The sequence below is a fragment of the Phyllobates terribilis genome, unplaced genomic scaffold (genome assembly GCF_046119375.1).
Source record: "Phyllobates terribilis strain yellow unplaced genomic scaffold, ASM4611937v1 Scaffold_8__6_contigs__length_399053987, whole genome shotgun sequence".
NCBI classification, from domain to species: domain Eukaryota; kingdom Metazoa; phylum Chordata; class Amphibia; order Anura; family Dendrobatidae; genus Phyllobates; species Phyllobates terribilis.
This window is the reverse complement of record NW_027362768.1, coordinates 81108298-81127429: the sequence shown is the minus strand read 5'-3', so window position 1 is coordinate 81127429 and position 19132 is coordinate 81108298. Positions and strand designations below refer to the sequence as shown.

Sequence of the window (19132 nt, the reverse complement as noted above, 5' to 3'; positions counted from 1 at the left end):
GAGAAGCCTGTGACAAGATTTACCTCAGTTGCTGTAAATATCTTCCTTGTGCTCCATAATACACAGAAATCCATCTTGTATATTTTCTTATTGAAAGTAGACCTGTCACTACATTCATGCTGCGCCATCTAGAGGCAGCATGAATCAGAGACTGCTCTGGCCTTTCAGAGAAAACAATTTAAGGAGTGGGGGTAAAGTCAAGGAATAGATGTGACTAGTCCAGAGCGGACCCAGACCAGCTTCTCCCTCCGCTGCCCTAGTTGACCGGTCTTTCCCATGTTTGTACACAGGAAGATGCCGGTCAATCACCTGGAGCAGGGAGAATCCAGATGGGGGTCCAGACTAGCCTTCTCTATTCTTATGGTTCATAGCCAGCTCTTTAAACTATGTTTTCTCAATAACACTGGGGCATTTCAGAGAACAACATAACTGGCTGCAATGGTGCAGCGAGGCTCAGATTAATGCTGCTCGTGTTTCGGGCAGCAGGAGTCAAATGACAGGTTCTTTTTAAATACATCCAGGATGACATAAAACTGCAACACAGATCTGTGTTTTCATACTGCACACCCCAATCCCACACAGTGGTGTCTCAAGCTAGAAGAAGAAAGTCTCACATAGCTGTCAGTATAGTGGAACAGTGGAGAGCCTGGCTTAAAGGAGTTGTCCAGTCTAAAATTAAGTCTTCTGTCATTCTGTGTGACTGCAGACTTTTGAATTCCCCCAGCTGATTTCTGAGCTGGGAACGGCGGTGTTATATGCGATATGCATACTTCCGAGCAGAAGCAATCTAGTGGGCGTGGCTTCGCTCCATACAAGAGTATACAGTGAGGCCCCGCCCACTAAATGGCTTCTGCCTGGGAGTATGCACCTAAATACCTCTGAATTCTGGGTAGTAGGAACTATGGTCATATGACTTGTGTGAAAACTCCCACTGCTTTACAGCAGCACAGCCGAGCAATTAGGGGTAAATGTGTTGACAATCATATTGACTTATTTCAATAACAACCAGCAGAATTGTGAATGCTGCTCCAGAATATACCACAGGTTGTAAGTCCTGATTAGTAGAAGATAAATAGTAAAATGTTTCCAGAGTGATTCAACTGTTGGATGATTATCTCTAACTATAACCTATGAGAGAGGAGTCTCTCCACCTTTGGACACTAGCAGACCTTACTATCACTCTGTAGCATCTTTCTTATTGTGAGTCTTGTAATATATATTGCCTGTACTCGGCTACTTATAGTATATGATACTACATATGGATAGATAACACGATCACTTTACTTTTTTTTTGTAGGTGAATGTTACCAGAACCCTAGTTATGTGAAAATGACCCAGGGAAAGAAAAAGAAGAGGGTGAACCGCAGTGTTCTTCTCGCGAAAAAGATCATCATCAAAGATGGCGGCTCAGTAAGTATCATCACCTGAATGGGGAATGTGAGTTTTGGGAACATTGTTGAATACAAAAACTGCGAAGCATTTTTTAAAGTACCATTCCAGCAATTATTTCTTTTTATCTCCCCACTTGTTAGCAATTAGTAATGTGTGCTCAGTTATATGCATTATAATACATACTGGTTGCTGACTTTTGCCGTTGCTCCCGAATATTTTGTGTTTTAAAAGCCTCACACTTGTAATCAGGGCTGTGGAGTTATAATCGGAGGGTCCAACCCCACATAAATATGGCAAGTAATGAGTAATAACACAATTATTGTATTACATCACTGTAATCACTGTTTCTTAATAAATAAAGGGCCTTAGATTGATAGAACATAAAATAGATTTCTTTAAAATGTCTAAACTTGTCTCATTTCCTATGAAACTTAATAAATTAAACAATATTAATAGTGAAATATGCATATATTATTTTTTTTAAGCTGGATATGGTTTGTTTCTTCCAGTTGCACCCAAAACTAGCTACAACATGAACTCCACAGTCCTGCTTGCAAAAGCATATTAATAAAATTGGAAAATTCTTTTGAGATGTTTTTTTTTTTTTTTTACATCCTGCAAAATGTGTCCAGCAGGAGGGAATGGTATAAAATGAGAAAAGAAAATAGTCACTTGTTAAATCACAGGGCGATCGCTGACCGTCTTGCTTTACTTGGGTGCAGTGGTCACCTTTGTAGACGGGACGTGACCATTGGTGCCAAATAAAAAACGCCTGAAGGGGAACACTGGTACAGTGGGCGATTTAACAGGTTACTGCAGGTTCTTTTATTACACCACTTTTTTCACCTATTGCCAAATGTTGTAGGTTCTCTGAAATTTTATTTAAAGTTTTCCTGCCATTCTTTATCAGCTTTTGTTTCGGTGTAATTTTTGGTTGCACTTGTTAGAAAATAACTTTGCTACTTCATCTGCCTGGGCTTGTTCACACATTGTGTTTTTGCTGCTTTTCTTTCAGCGTGTTTTTATCATGGGGGGAGAAAAAGCATTTTTACAGTACCAGCAAAGTGAATGAGACCTCTGAAATCTCAAGCACACGTTGCTTATTTTTTCCTTGAGGATGTGAACCATGAACGCATTTCCTTCAAATATGCAGCATGTCAGTTCTTTAAGCGTTTTCCACCTATTCAAATGAATGGGGGAAAAAACACAAGTAAAAACATATCAGAAACGCCTGTATTTTGCACATCATGTTTTTCCTGCTAATACTCAGGAGGGTTTTTTTTTTGCAGAAAAATATGCTGCAGATACTCAGTGTGTGCACATAGCCTTACTTACACTGATTCAAGAATATATGAAGTCTATTCCTTACTTTTCTTCTCTTAGTGGTTGATATATAGTTATTTTTGTAGAGAAAGCAACTCTAATACTGTCATTGTGTCTTCAGCCTCAGGGGTTTGGCTCTCCCAGCGTGTATCATGCGGTCATCGTTATCTTCCTTGAATTCTTTGCTTGGGGTTTACTCACTGCTCCAACATTGGTGGTAAGTTCAGTTTATCGTTGTACAATTGCCACACAATGTATCAAAACTGTTGCCCATAGGATCCTAAACTGTGATTGGCAAATGTAAGACTGGGTTCAGACATATTTCGGCTATTTAATAGCTGTCCGTTCATGTACTAATCTTACAACCTTATATGCGTCTGAGGCTGTAGGTTTGGGAGACTTCAGGTCTGTCTGGGCGTTGTAATCCATAAACAGACTATGAAGTGTGCCTGTTTAAATAGGGGTTACAGTTTATTTTTTAGACTCTTTAATTATACATAAATGGCTACTGGCTCTGGATTTTTTTAGTTGCTCAGGGATTAATCCACACAAGGGCATTGACCAATATTGGAGAAATTAGCTAAGAATTCTCCAGGAGAGCATCTGGTCAGGAAGTAACTGTGTTGTATGTCACAGTAATCTTTATTTCTGTCTTACAAACATGTTTATACTGAGATGTCATATGGACTTGTGATGCAGGCATCAGATAGCAACCTAGTATTTGCAGGTGGCTACAAGATTTTTTTTTTAGTCTTGTTGCTCTTTACAGCTATCATGTTCCCTGTGTCTTCCAGCAGATGTGCTGCATGCCGGTCATGTCTGCTAGAAGACCAGCTCAGTGTGCCGCCATTGCTGCCCGCCATTGTAGAGCAGGTTAGGGTGTGAACATCCCCTGAAGGTGATATCTGGATGTTAATGTAAACATTTCCCTTTTGGATGTGCTCCTCTTTAAATAATGCCATTATTGGGCATGGAACTTTACTCTTTTTACACCTTATTTGTCAGTATTAATAAATATATATTTATATTATTTAATTTGGCACCTAAATGTTTTAGGTTGGCTTGTAGATAGTGGGCTTTTTTTCTGGATCACTGTAATGTGAGTTTGGCCATGTGTATTTCTGCAGCAAACTTGCCCCAGTCTGTGTCAGATGTGGCTTTAGATTCAGTAGTCGGGTTATTTCCTGCTACTGATGATCAGGAGCCGAGTGCTTTCCTTCTCACTTCATACAGTTTCGTTAACACGGTCCCTTGGGGTCTTACAACCTACTGACAGGTTTTTGGATTAAGGTAGCCATATTTTCCTAATCCTGTAGAACCACATTCAGTAGTTATTACATTTTTGTCTTGTAGATTCAGGGTTTTTTGTACAGGACAGCAGCTAGACAGCATTATTTCCCATCAGTGTATATGTCATAACCTCTGCAGATGATGACTTTCCACGGTAGCTGGAGAGCAAACGCTCAAACCACAAGATGAATCACCGTCTCTTCCTGCATTAATGCTCGCAATGTGATGTAGCATGGTCGGCTCTATACATTTACACCATTTATCTGTTGCCTGTACAGGTTTTACATGAGACCTTCCCAAAGCACACGTTTCTTATGAATGGACTCATCCAGGGAGTGAAGGTAATGTGAACTTGACCTGTGACACTCGTGATCCCTGTTCTGTCAATTACCTCTTGTTCAATAATGAATAAACTTAAAAATATTTCCTGGTGGATTGCACTATAATTCCTTGAAAAGATTCTCCAGAATTATTTTCTGGGGAGTGTGACTATATTGGTCATAGCTGATAAATCCTAACTAATATATTATGGCTCCATATGTCAGCTATATATCTAGCACCAAGAACGGGATTGGATTCTGTTAGTTCACACCCCGAAGTATGGTGTGAATTGTATATTTTTATGATGATTTCTGTTAGGTTTATATTTGTTTTTGGGTGCATTCATACATCCCTGTGAAATTCCCGAGTACTGCCTGGTTCTATTTTATTAGACAGCACTTGGACCCATGGAGTTCCACAAATCCATTCACACAACCGTGAAAATGATGATTCTGAGAATATCCTTGAAATTCTGTGCATGTCCTATCCTGATCTAAGGTTGCGGGTCAGAACAGAACATTTTCAGTGGGTCGGTGTGCTGTCTGCTAAAAAAAATATAGCTGCACACCGACCGTCAAATGCTTCCTAAAAGTAACGATTAGGGCTCGCTCACACTGGTGTATAAATTGGACAAGTGCAATCCAGGAAAAAATCTTTTTTTTTTTTTTTTTTTTTTACATGCTAATGTAAGCGAACCCTTAATGTGTTTCCTCTGTTTCTTTCAGGGTTTATTGTCCTTTCTCAGTGCACCTTTGATAGGGGCGCTCTCTGATGTTTGGGGAAGGAAGTCTTTCTTGCTGCTGACGGTGTTTTTCACATGTGCGCCAATACCACTAATGAAGATCAGCCCCTGGTATGTAGTGGCTGTTACGTGCATCTGTCCTTCTGTCTGTATATAAGCATTTATGGAACGTTATAATTATTGCTTTTTCTGTGTTTTTTTTTTAGGTGGTACTTTGCAGTAATTTCTGTATCTGGTGTATTCGCTGTTACCTTTTCTGTGGTATTTGCTTATGTTGCGGATATAACACAGGAGCATGAGAGAAGCATGGCTTACGGACTGGTATGGGAAGTGTTTTAGGTCTTTAAGGCAACATTGAAATTTTAGGAATTTGTTGTGAATTTTCAGCATTGATTTCGCGTGAAAATCCACAAAAATACATACCCTATGAATGGGGTTTTCATAACCCCAGCAGCAGTCATCAGATGTATGTAACCGGTGAAACCACCTGCCATATCCACATCGCTGCGGATCTAAAAACATCTGCTGTGTCTGAACTTATCGTTCAAGATAACAGAACAGACAAGTGTTTAATATAGCTCAAAAGTTATGTATTTTAAATAAATGACACATTAAGAAAAATGTAACTTCATGCCTTCTATGGCTGAGATGGGAATATCTCTGACCAAACAATGTAGCATGGCAAGTAAATGGGGAACTTTTAAGATAAAACTCACATAGCCAGCAGACATCTGCTTGCATTAGGGGGCTTTCACATTGCATCTAGTTACATGGTTGGTGTCCCCGTTGGGGCATACGTCCGGACCCCTCCCCTACAAAACGGGATTCGGGCGTAAGCGCCAATGGGGCCATAGGCTGTAATGGTGCAGACAGAGTGAGCGTGCTTGGGCTTGTATGCCTCCAGTAGGCGCATACGCCTGAAACTGCACGGCAGAGCGCCGGCACCATTTTACTTTGTCCTCATCAGCCCATAATTTCACATCCCATTTTGCGGTAGTGGGCTCTGACGTATGCCCCAACGGGGCCACTGAGCATGTAAGTAAATGCAATGTGTAAGCACCCTTAGAGAGCTATGCATGTATTCAGCACACCTCGGGAACACACTTCTTGGTCTACCCAGCAGAAAAGGCGGTTATACTGCAGGGCCTGTCAGCGGTAATAGTGATCCACCCAGACGGTCCCCAGGTTAATCCCCAGGAAGAGTGCGGCACAATGGTGGATATGGCATCTTCAGATGATGACGTTGGTAGACCTTCCTATTGACCCATAGTATTGCTGAAAGTTTATTTTTTTTCCTTGTTCATATAATCTGTTTTGATCCTATGGTCTTTATCAGCTACATATTGAAGACCACAGTCTGAGAACCACAGCAGCACAATTTGAGGTTTCCATATGCACCATTTTACAGCATAAGGCCGCGGCCCCACTATCAGTATTCGATCAGTATTTTTTCTCAGGAGTGGGTGATAAATGCAGAATTGGTGACTTGTTTCTATTATACCTTTCCTCTGATTGTTCCTCACCTGGTTTTGGCTCCCACTCCTGAGAAAAAATACTGATAGTGGGGCCGTGGCCTTAGGCTGCGGCTACACGGCAACTTTTGTGACGACACCAGTTCACTACGTCTTGCTGCTACATCGCAGTGCGATACAAGTGAACAGGGTCACATTGTGGCCTCTGGGGTATTTCAACAAGCAAACTGCAAAAAATCTGACACAGGTGGACTTTTTTCTATTTGCTTGTCGCATTACATTTGGGGTTGCAGGCTCGCAGTGCGACTCTATTTACTTGTATTGTTTTGCAATGTGGCAGCGACACTTGGCGAACTTTGGTCGAGTGATGAGTATCTCAGCCTTATTCCAAAATGTCCTACTGAAATAGGAATATCTTTTCTAACCCTGCACCAGTAATCTGGTTCCATGATGTGCCATTCATATTTAGTATAATAGTTTGACGTTTTTTTTTATTATTTTTAGCTGCATGAAATTTTTTTATGAGCAATCTGAAAATCCGTTTAATCTGTGGGTCGGATGCTGTGCCCGACAACCGTGCTGCCTTTTAGCATCACTATTTTGTATAAATTAGGCCCTCTATACATTGCCTACATAGATTGAAAGAAAATTGACAGCAGAGCCTGAACCTATAATTCCTGTAAGAAACTGTTTTGTGGTATCTCTTCTGGTTATGCTCCTACAATGGAAAATCCTGTGTGACGTGCGGCACTTTCTGTGTGAGGCTCCCGGCCTCTGCTAGTTATTTCCATACACAGCTTCATGTTTTCTGGAAAGACAACAAAGCAAATCCCCAGGTAAACATGGTAGAAAGTGTGGAGATGCCGGAGACTCTGCATGTGTAAGTGACACTGTGCAGTGCAAGGACGTGAGAGGAACATGATCCCTGTGCCACCCTGCTATTCACAGAGATCCTTATCGCACATTACAGCCCTTGTGGTTTCATTGCTAAAACTGATTTCTTGAGATTTGTACCAAACTGTGCAGGATGTAATTCCAGGAAAGATATAGTAAGAGTGGTATGAAAGGAGCTTATATGTCAGTGGGTGCAGCCTGAATCTGTCCAGGCTGCATGGTGTGCCCCCAACAGCTGTAGAGTGAATGGTTATATATATTTAGTGCTGCATTTAGGTTTTCTTTGTCACTGTTGTGTTAAACGTTCCCGTACTTTTGCAGGTTTCCGCCACGTTTGCAGCTAGTTTGGTCACTAGTCCTGCCATTGGAGCCTACTTGAGTCATGCTTACGGGGACTCTCTTGTGGTGCTGCTGGCAACGGCCATTGCTCTGCTGGACATCTGTTTCATCCTGGTGGCTGTTCCAGAGTCTCTTCCAGAAAAAATGAGGCCAGCATCTTGGGGGGCCCCAATTTCTTGGGAACAGGCAGATCCATTTGCCGTAAGTGAAAACATTGTGTATGTTCTTATTTATTACACTCTTACTAGGAAGACAGTGGGTGAGTCCAGTTGGCTAATAGAAGCCATCAAAGAAAACCAAGGACTTTTAGCTCTGAGTCTGCAGTATTCCTAAGGGCAGCAATCCCCATCCCTCTCAGCACTGATTGACTGCGAAGTGCCGATAAATACATCTTATTGGCCATGTTAGTTAATGGGAAAACGGGACCTGTTTCTATTATATGGTGCCATATTTTTGGGCAATACGTTTAATTGACTACTCCAATTTAAAAGAGTTGTGTTTTTTTTTTTGTTTTTTTTTCTTCACATGTGGCACAATTTTATCGTTCACTGTAAAATCAGGGAAAACCCTAAATAAAATAGTGTTTGATTTGTTTCAGAATGGTCTAGTTATGTACATAACACGTCTGTTCAGAGCACCGGGCCTCACTTTAGCAGGTCTTCTTACCAATCGCAGAATTCCATTTATCAGAGACGTGTAGAAACTCACAGTTGCTCTTGATTGTTGCTGGTTTTCATAAATGTGGACAATTGATTTCCCCCTTAATTTCTTCCTACATTCTGTCATGGGTTCTCTTAGGGCTCGTTCAGGCGAGTTTATTAAAAGTCCGTGTACAATATGTGTAACATATGGACCGCACAACGACCAATGCCAGTCAGTGTGCTAGTTCACATGAAATCTTTTGCATGTGAAGAATATCAGATCACATATGTTGGGTTTTTTTTGTGATTCTATTACAATTATTAACATAGGAACTTGTATTTGTTTTTTCCTTTATAATTTATTAAAATGATAATATAAAAACCAGATGCCATACAGACGTGGAAAACGGACATGCAGACCCACACGGAAGCAAATATTTTTTTGGGGGAACTAAAAAAACTGATGATGATTTTGCATTCGAGTGTGTAAATCCTGCCGTAGGTATTCAGCTTGTGGTGGTCTCTATGAAGGCCTCGCCTACATTTTTCCTATTGCTTCTAACTAGTGCACTACATTATAGTAGAGGGTGTCGCCTTCTTCCTTGCATTGATTATTGTCTGTAATGGTAACTGTTTCCCACAATGTAATGGAGAGATAACAAGCGCTGTACTCCCGTCACAGAGGGCTGGCCCCTCCAATACAGCAGTGTGCCGTACTAATTGGTAGCCAGGGAAGCAGCCATATTAGCCACTTCCTCCTGGCAATGAGAGCGTGATCAGAGAGAGAAGCGGCTTATCTATTGATTTATATGAAGGCTGGAATATTCACCTCCTCATTTCTCTTTTAGCATGGAAAAATCACCTCCACCCTTCCTAATCTGGCCACTTGTGTTCTTTATCCCTAGATGTAACGTACATTATACAGCACAAACTGTATATTAAGTTCTTCAAAGCGCATAACGTTCTGAGCTGATGCTGATATCTGCATTTTTGGCCACGATTGGACTTGTATTGGAATGAATTACATTTCTCTAATAGAGATGTGGCTGTCTGTTTGATCCCCTCTTGGGGGTTTAGTTTACCTACACTCCTAATGGCATTTAAGTTCTGGTCTTAAAGAAATAAAATGTGCAGTGTATGAATTTGATATTTTATTTATCAGGTTCCCTGCATTGTCTACTCCATTCTGTGGTCAAACCACAGAAAATTAAAGTAGTACATATGATAATTGCTGAAGGAAATTCAATATATCCATTAAAGTACATGATCTGTGTGGATCTGAGTGTAGATGAGCCCCCCCAGAGCATGTTATGTATGTATTATCCCATGTGTGCATTGCTTTGCACTTATTTTATCACTGCCTGTGAGCTGTGACATCTTAGCCTCAGCTCAGGAGACACATGGCCAGTGTGAAAGTCGTGGTCCGTGCACGGACCCTGAAATTCAGATGTGTTTTAAAGCTGCATTAGTAAAATCTGTGCCTAAATCCTGGCAACATCTTGGTGTGAGCATGCAATGAGATGCTAAATGTCTATATGATGCGATTTCACAGTGTAAACATTTTAGTGTCTTTAAACCTCATTTACAGGCCTAGTTTTACCTAAGGTAAGCTGCAATGTGTGGGTGCATTGTGCTTGCATGCAACGCTCTTGTGGCATTCTGCATTGACTTCTAGTCTGCTCACTTCCACAGGTGAGGGGCCGGAGATGTCAGGTGTACTTAGATCTGCCGTGTCTGAATTGTAAACCTGTCTTATTCAGTAGATGTGACATCACTTGTCTCCTGATGCAGAAGTGAACACAGCCAAAATACCCTTTAAAGGGACCATCATTAAATGCGTTGTCTAGTACTAACATTGATATGGCTGATGCAGACTACTGCTGTATAATAACCATTCACTCCCATCAGTTTTATTTATTCTCTTAATATATTCTAGTCATATGATATAGCACTGTGTACTTACAATTGCTCATTTTGCCTTTCTATCCAGTTAATTCTTCTCTTTTCCATTAGATCTATGACATCATGAGATTGAAACAGACTAGCTCAGGGGTGGGCAATTAATTTTCCAGAGGGGCCACATGAGAGACCGTGACTGTTGTGGAGGGCCGAATCAATAGGCTGAAATTAACTCTGCTCAATATTAAAATTACCATATTAATTATAATTACTTTATATTAATATTAACTGTATCACTTAACATTGAGCAGAATTAAGTATGCAGACATCCCCCTATATACCGTTTGAGCACACACACAGCCCCTTATATACCGTAAGGGCCTCCACACAGCCTTCCCATGATCAGCATGAGACCCCCATAGCCTCCCCATGTCCAGCAACTGCTACCCTCCCCCCATGTCCAGCAACAGACACCCCCTTCCCCTCCCCCCATGTCCATTAAATAAAAAAACACATACTCACCTCGTTCCCATTGTCCCGGCGCTGGGGACAGGCGGGGGGCGGTGCGGCCGGCGGGCCACTGTTTTCTGCCATGGTTGTCTTGGTCTGCGGGCCGGACGGGGACAGCCACAGGGCCTGGCCTGTCTCGGTCTGCGGCCCGGACGGGGACAGCCACAGGGCCGGATGAGGCGCGTGGGCCGCACTTTGCCCAGGCCTGGACTAGCTGAATCTAAGCTCTATGTAGAAATAGGAGGTCTCTTGTCCCTGCATGAGTCCTCATTATAACTACAATCCTACCTCCCTGACTAAAGGAAATAAGGAAGAGAGAGAAAAGCAAGGGGGGCGTGAGCAGCTGATCCAGAAGTTGAAGAGGTGGAGCTGGGCTGCCAGGGACTTTGCAGTGATGTAGAATTGCAGTTCCAATGATGATTCATGCAGGGAAAAGAGACTTCCTGTTTCTACATAGAGCTTAGAAGGATTCAGTTAGTCTGTTTTTAATCACATGATGCTATAGAACTAATGGAAAAGAGAAGAATTACCTGGGTAAAAGGACAAAATGAGCAACTGTAAGTACACAGTGCTATATAATATAATGACTGCAATATATTAAGAGGCTAAAACTTCTATTGGAGTGCTTCTTTAAGTCTGTAGCCACATAGCTATCATTTGCTTGCCTCCAGATCAGATATCAAGTGATCGAGTTTTGGGCCCCCATTGAGATCATATTGATGATCTATCCTAAGGATGGGCCATCAGTATGTTAGTCCGGGACAACTCCTTCAAAAGTGTTTTTCCCATTTTAGACATTTGTGACATGCCATTAATATCGTATAGATGCAAGCAGGTCCCACCTCTAGGACCCACTCCCATCCCTGGAAGGCCCTGCCTGTGGCCTCCATATCTAAGTGGAGAATGAATGGATGTGGTTGTGGGGCGTTCTCCGTTCACTTCTATGAGAGTCATGACAGGTCCACACAAAGGGTTTAGTTAGGTGTCTGGTGCACACAGATTTACGTAAGTGTCTGCCTAAAATATGAGCTATTTCAGCGTCTCCGTACATTTCCCTTATGATCTGGTCTTGTTTGTTCGTTTTAGTGCCCGCTTGGTCAGCTTGTTTGCTCATTCTTTACTTGACATAGGTGGCTGTCAGTTATGCAGTGAAAGTGACGCTTTCTGCTTTTACGCTAGAAACCTGTACAAGCGACATGTCTCAGGATCAGGCCCCGTTATTCACACTGAACTAGAGCGGCAAATGCTACACTAGCCGAAAGTGTGTCAGCCCAGCATCAGCTTACATGTGTTATGGCACCTTACCAGCCAGTTTGCAGAGCCAGAAGTGACACCTTGTCATCAAGCTGCCTTGAAAACAGACACTTGCCAAGTCAGTGGTCTACTGCCTGTAGAGCCTTGTGGAAGGGGGGTTGTTGGCTTCCAATAGCTGGTGAGCCAAAGATTGAAGTCAGTGGAACAGAATGCATTGCGTCTGACAAGCCAAGCAGCTAGGATGTCTTAGAGGTTTTTTCATGTTCATAATTGGGTAAAATTTCAAATTGCTTGTATAAAAGAAACTTTGCAATTTGCCTTTTATTAAAAATTATCGAACTGAGGGTTTTTAAGTCTTTAGTTCCCTGCTCATTGTCTAGGTTGCTGCCACTTCTGGGGTTTATCAGTGGTGGCCGGTTTCTGGGGCAAGGAGCGTACGCTTGCAGGCTCTTTTCTATAGAGCGTTTAATCACTGCTCTAAAACCAGTGACCCAGCATTGGAGGGCACACAGTTTGGGTTGGTGGTTCATCCATGCTGCTGGGCCGAACTGCCAATCTTCAGGAGCGCACTCTCCCCCACCTCCCGGCAAAAAAGCATTGAGGTTGGGGAGCGGTGTTCTCCTGAAGATAAAAAACAAGACTATTCCTTTACTTGTGCCAATAGTTCCACTCTGATAGGGTGTTGTACCTGGTGACATGTTCCCACATCTACTTTATGTAACTACTCATCTCTTCCACAAATCTGGCCTTTTTTCAGTTGTGTTTTGTCTGCTGTTAGGCTGTGGTGGTGGAGTCTGTGTATATTATGTATATGTATGTATATGATGGTTGTGCCTACTACATTTGTATGGTTCAGAATGTTACAATTTGTCTCTTGTTCCCAGTCGCTGAAGAAGGTTGGCCAGGATTCCATCGTCCTGCTCATCTGCATCACCGTATTCCTCTCCTACCTCCCGGAGGCTGGACAGTATTCCAGCTTCTTTCTGTACCTCAGACAGGTGAGCAGGACCCACATGAAGAATACGTTGTAGGAGTCCAATCAGTCCTGTGTACTCACTCAGTGTTTGTTCCTTACTTTTTCCTGAAGATTATGAAATTTTCACCAGAAAGTGTGGCTGCCTTCATTGCTGTTTTGGGAATTCTATCCATTGTTGCTCAGGTAGGTAAAAACAGGCCTCACTGACATGCAGGTTGTGTTCGGTGAAGAAATATGCCTTTACTTAGTATCAGTGGCACAGTTGTACTTTTACAGTCAGGCATCATCAGAACGAGAAATATTACCTGGATTAAATGTTCGGATAAACTTATCTAGGGTTTAAAATATGTTTTCTGCATCCAAGTACGCAGTGTATTTTAGAAAGCAAACTTCTTTTCTCACCCACCCATGGTCCAGTGCTGAGTTTTTGCTGCTGCTGCTACCGGTGTTTGTTGTGTGTAGCGTTGATGTCATGTCGATAGCACTTCAGACAATCACTGCACTCGGCAACTTTTGCCATCTACATTGGCAGAGCGCTTCAGCTCACTGACTGCCTGCAGCGTTGTCAACAACAATAAACACTGAAATAGCAATGGAGGCTCATTGCTGGACCTGGGGAGGGTGAGAAATGTAGGAGAAAGGACTATGCCATCTGTTTTCTAGTATATGTACGTTTCATCTTTCAGTCCTGTATGTGTCATATCATTTTCTTATGTTCGTTATTGCAGACAATTGTGTTAAGTCTTCTAATGAGGTCGATTGGAAACAAGAACACAATTCTGCTGGGCCTTGGTTTTCAGATCTTGCAGCTGGCCTGGTATGGCTTTGGATCAGAACCTTGGTAAGGACATCATGGTCAATTGTGATGGAGCGAGCACTTTTTTTCCACTCTTTTGCTGGAAAGTCTTTCAGCGATCGGGTCTGTGCTCACAATCTGTTAATGCAAATAATGCACATCCTGAAACTAGAGAAGGCAGCGAGGAGCTGATGACAAACAGGTTCCCATTACAGGTCTGCCTCAGGCTGAAAGACAGAGATGAGATCAAAATGTGCTCATGGAGTTAGCGCTGGTACTGCTGCCATCTCTGCCTGCTAGATTAATCTTTTGGGGTTCTGTATGTATTTAGTCCTGGTTTAACAGATTAGGACATATTAAAAAAAATCTGGTCCTGTAGAAGGTCTTAAAGTTTGATTTCAGCCTTCTATGAACAACACATGACAAATTGCACCAGTTATAGATGTGATAAAGTAGATGTGTATATATATAATATATTAGACATACAGTACTGTCCAAAAGTTGTAATCCGTTGTGGGGAAAGTATGCTGCAAATATAGAAGCGTTATTCTTTTATTTGTATAAATTAACAAAATGCAAAGTGAATGAACAAAACTGAAATTCAAATCATTTGGTGTGGTCGCCCTCTGCCTTCAAAACGGCATCCATTCTTTTAGGTTATATATGTCACTCTGGCCCGTGGGCCAATCTGGCTCACAGGGTGATTTACATTTGGCCCGTGACACCATAACCACCACCAAGGAGTACTATGTGGGGCCCATTGTTCGGTGCGGAGGACTGCGCGCGGCCCATTCTTCGGTGCGGAGGACTGCAGAGTTCCTTCAAAGACTGTGTGCAAGTGTAAAGAATTGAGGTTTTCAAGGCACACCAAATATTGATTTATATACGGTTATGACCCGCATGAAGATAAGTTTATGTACACCAGAAACACAGGAGGTAATTGTATATATTCAACAAGCACAGTTCCTATCTTCTGCCAAGATCAGAGAAACATCAGATTAACCTGTTTAATAGTAATTGCAGTGATTTCAGAGGGCAGAGGCTTATTTTTTTCTACTGTAATCCTCAGGAAATGTTTATCACGTCTGACAGTGTTCTCTATATCTTGTCACTTGCAGGATGATGTGGGCAGCGGGAGCTGTTGCAGCAATGTCCAGCATTACATTTCCTGCAGTCAGTGCTTTGGTGTCTCGGACAGCAGATGCCGACCAGCAAGGTAGGTGAACTGTAATAAGCTTGTTGCAATCTGCAAGTACAGTGGCTTGCGAATGTATTCACCCCCCTTGACTTTTACTTATTTTGTTACGTTACAACCTGAGTTTAAATATTTTTGTAAGACGATTTTTGTGTGATGCATCAGCGCTAAATTGTGTAAGTTGGTGATGTGAGAAAAATATAGGCATACATTTATGGGATCAATTAACTAAAAATTGTCATGTGCATATGTATTCACCCCTTTTGCTATGAAGCCCCTAAAAATTTCTGGTGCAAGCAATTACCTTCATAAGTCACATGTTCGGTTCGGGAAAGATTGCACATGTGGACTTCCTAAGTGTCACATGTCAGTCAGTATATACACTTTACCTTTTCTGAATGGCCGCAGAGGCTACAGCACCATTAAGCAAGAAGCACCACTGACCAAACACCACCATGAAGACCAAGGAGATCTCCAAACAACACCATGGAGATCTCCAAACAAGTTGGGGACAAAGTTGTTGAGAAGCACAAGTCATGGTTGGGTTATAAAAAAAAATAAATAAATAAATATCCCAATCTCTGATGATCCCCTGGAGCACCATCAAATGGAAAGAACATGGTACCACAACAAACCTGTCAAGAGATGTCCACCCACAAACTCTCAGCCCGGGCAAGGAGGGCATTAATCAGAGAGGCAGCACAGAGACCAAAGGTAACCCTGAAGGAGTTGCAGGGTTCCCAAGCAGAGACTGGAGTATCTGTCCATATGACCACAATACGCTATACACTCAATAGAGGTGCCTTTATGGAAGAGTGGGCAGAAAAAAGCCTTTACTTACGCACACACAAATTATAAGGCTCTTTTTAAGTTTGCCAAAAGACGTGGGAGACTCCCCAAATATATGGAGGAAGGTGGTGTGGTCAGATGAGACCAAAATTTTACCTTTTGGCCACCAAGATAAACAATGTGTCTGGCGCCACACAACACAGCTCATCACCCCAAAATCACCATCCCCACAGTGAATCATGGTGGTGGCAGCATCATGCTGTGTGGATGTTTTTCTACAGCAAGGAAAGGGAAAATGGTCCGAGTCGAGGGGAAGATGGATGGTGCAAAATACAGGGATGTTCTTGAGCAAAACCTGTTTGTCTGTCAGTGATTTGAGATTGGGATGGAGGTTCATCTTCCAACAAGACAATGACCCAAAGCATACTGCTAAAGCTACACTCGAGTGGTTTGAGTGGAAATGTGTAAATGTTTGGAGTGCCTAGTCAAAGCCCAGACCTTAATCCAATTGAGAATCTGTGGTCAGACTTGAAGATTGCTGTTCACCAGAGGAAACCATCTAACTTGAAGGAGCTGAAGCAGTTTTGCCTTGAGGAATGGGAAAAATCACAATGGCAAAATATGGAAAGCTCAGAGACTTATCCAAAGCGACTTGCAGCTGTAATTACCGCAAAAGGAGGCTCTACAACTTAAGTACTGACTTTAGGGGGGTGAATAGTTATGCACACTGAAGTTTTCAGTTAATTTGTCCCATTTATTGTTTTCTTCACAGTAAAAGGAAAACCAAATGTTCACAGTTGTAGGCATGTTCTTTACATGAACTGATGCAAACTCTCAAAAATCAATGAAATTCATGGTTGTGAGGTAGCAAAACAGGAAAAATGCCAAGGGGGGTCAATACTTTCGCATGCCACTGTATATACAGGAGCATCTCACTAAATTAGAATATTATCAAAAAGTTAATTTATTTCAGTTCTTCAATACAAAAAGTGAAACTCATATATTATATAGAGTCATTACAAACAGAGTGATCTATTTCAAGTGTTTATTTCTGTTAATGCTGATGATTATGGCTTACAGCCAATGAAAACACAAAAGTCTTTATCTCAGTAAATTAAAATAATTAACAAAAAACACCTGCAAATGCTTCCTAAGCATTTAAAAAGGCCCCTTAGTCTGTTTCAGTAGGCTCCACAATCATGGGGAAGACTGCTGACTTGACAGATGTCCAGAAGGCAGTCATTGACACACTCCACAAGGTCCCAGAGTTCCAATTTTCATTTGAAAATCAAGGTCCCGGAGTCTGGAGGAAGAGTGGAGAGGCCACAATCCAGGCTGGTTGAGGTCTAGGGTGAAGTTTCCACAATCTGATGGTTTGGGGAGCAATGTCATCTACTGGTGTAGGTCCACTGTGCTTTATCAAGACCAAAGTGAGCGCAGCCGTCTACCAGGAAATTTTAGAGCACTTCATGCTTCCCTCACAAGCAGACAAGCTTTTTGGAGATGGAAATGTCTTTCTCCAGCAGGACTTGACCCCTGTCCACACTGCCAAAAGTACCAATACCTGGTGTAAAAACAACAGTATCACTGTGCTTGATTGGCAGCAAACTCGCCTGACCTTAACCCCATAGAGAATCTATGGGGTACTGTCAAGAGGAAGATGAGAGACACCAGACCCAACAATGCAGACGAGCTGAAGGCTGCTATCAAAGCAACCTGGGCTTTCATAACACCTCAACAGTGCCACAGGCTGATCGCCTCCATGCCACGCCACATTGATGCAGTAATTGATGCAAAAGGCGCCCCGACCAAGTATTGAGGGCATTTACTGAACATACATTTCAGTAGGCCAACATTTTGGATTTTAAAAACATTTTTAAAGCTGTTATAAATTATTCTAATTTACTGAGATAAGGACTTTTGTGTTTTCATTGGCTGTAAGCCATAATCAACATTAACAGAAATAATCACCTGAAATAGATCACTCTGTAATGACTCTATATAATGAGTTTCACTTTTTGTATTGAAGAACTGAAATATTAACTTACTTTATCGCTTCATTGGGGGACACAGGACCATGGGTGTATGCTGTTGTCGCTAGGAGGTTGACACTAGGCAAAAAAAGGAAAATAGCTCCTCCTCCGCAATATACACCCGCCTACAGGCACCAAGCTCACCAGTTTAAGCTTAGTGTCTGTAGGAGGTAGACCTGGATCCTAACAGATCCAACCCTGTTGTGTTTTATTAATGTTTGTTCTTTATTTTTCAGATACAGCTCTTCAGGGTTAACAGGGAACACTGCGTCCCCTGTTATCCCCATTCTCAAGCGACCGAGAGAGCAGTGTAGCATTTCCCACATCGCCCACTCTCGGACCCGCTGGGCAGGACCTATCCCCTGTCGCCTTCAAGTGTCTCAGGGTGATTCTCGGTGGCCAGTCCTTGCCTATTCCCCAGCCCCCTCCTCGGAGCGGCCTGGGAGGGGAGACGGTGGTCACTACGGTGACCTTCCCCCAGATTCTGGGGTTGACACAGTCTCCTGCACTGTCCAGGACCGGTCAGTGCGGGAAGGAGGAAGAGCCAGGATCCCCCCTATCCACGGAGGACCTCCTGTGTCCATCCTCAGAGGGAAAGAGGAAGAGTCATCAGGACCTTATACAAAGGTACAATCCCTCCCTGCTGCCCCCTCAGCCCCAGGTCCCTCAGATCTCATGGCTATGGCACAGAGTTGCCTGCCTGCGGGCCCCGTAAATCCTGGGATATTAATGGGGGCATCACATTTCCCCGCCGACGCTCATTTACTGCAGCACTTGGCCACGCCCCCTTTCCTCGCAGGACATTCTTCATCGGCACAGCATGGCGTCCCCCTTAGCATGGCGTCCCCCACAGCCGCCCCCCTTTCTCTGTCCCTTTTTGCGCGGCATATCTGCCCTCGCTTTCTCTGTCGGGGGGCGGCTTGGGGTGGGCGTTACTCTTTCCGGCGGGTATACGCCCCTCCCGGAAACCGGCCAATCAGGACCGAGGAGCAATATGACTCTTCCGTCACGCCCGCTTTTATCCCGGGGGCCTATCAGCGGCCGAGTTCTTAAGCCCGCCCCCATCCCTTCTGCCTATCGGAGCCTTGGCTCCCCTAGCTTGCTCAGGGCAGCACCCTGCTCCGCCCCTCTACGCTGCTCTCTGTTCTGGCTCCGGCAGCACCATTCTGTCTGACTGCCTCATCACCGCAGCCCTGCTCCTGCCTCCGTGGCTCCGGACTTTCCGACGGGGGATACGGGACCGTGCCCATTCCAGACCGGGTAGGC

General features: G+C 43.1%; 1 protein-coding gene across 1 annotated transcript in view; it reads left to right on the top strand.

The window, feature by feature from the left end:
* Positions 1-19132, top strand: part of MFSD14A (major facilitator superfamily domain containing 14A) — a 49835-nt gene that overhangs the window by 12254 nt on the left and 18449 nt on the right. Inside the window, exons 2-11 of the mRNA XM_073643056.1 lie at positions 1298-1410; positions 2837-2932; positions 4284-4346; positions 5052-5179; positions 5275-5389; positions 7756-7974; positions 12962-13075; positions 13165-13236; positions 13782-13894; positions 14968-15065. Coding sequence (XP_073499157.1) covers positions 1330-1410; positions 2837-2932; positions 4284-4346; positions 5052-5179; positions 5275-5389; positions 7756-7974; positions 12962-13075; positions 13165-13236; positions 13782-13894; positions 14968-15065 — 1099 coding nt within the window. The 5' untranslated portion in view covers positions 1298-1329. The remainder of the gene's footprint in view (positions 1-1297; positions 1411-2836; positions 2933-4283; positions 4347-5051; positions 5180-5274; positions 5390-7755; positions 7975-12961; positions 13076-13164; positions 13237-13781; positions 13895-14967; positions 15066-19132) is intronic.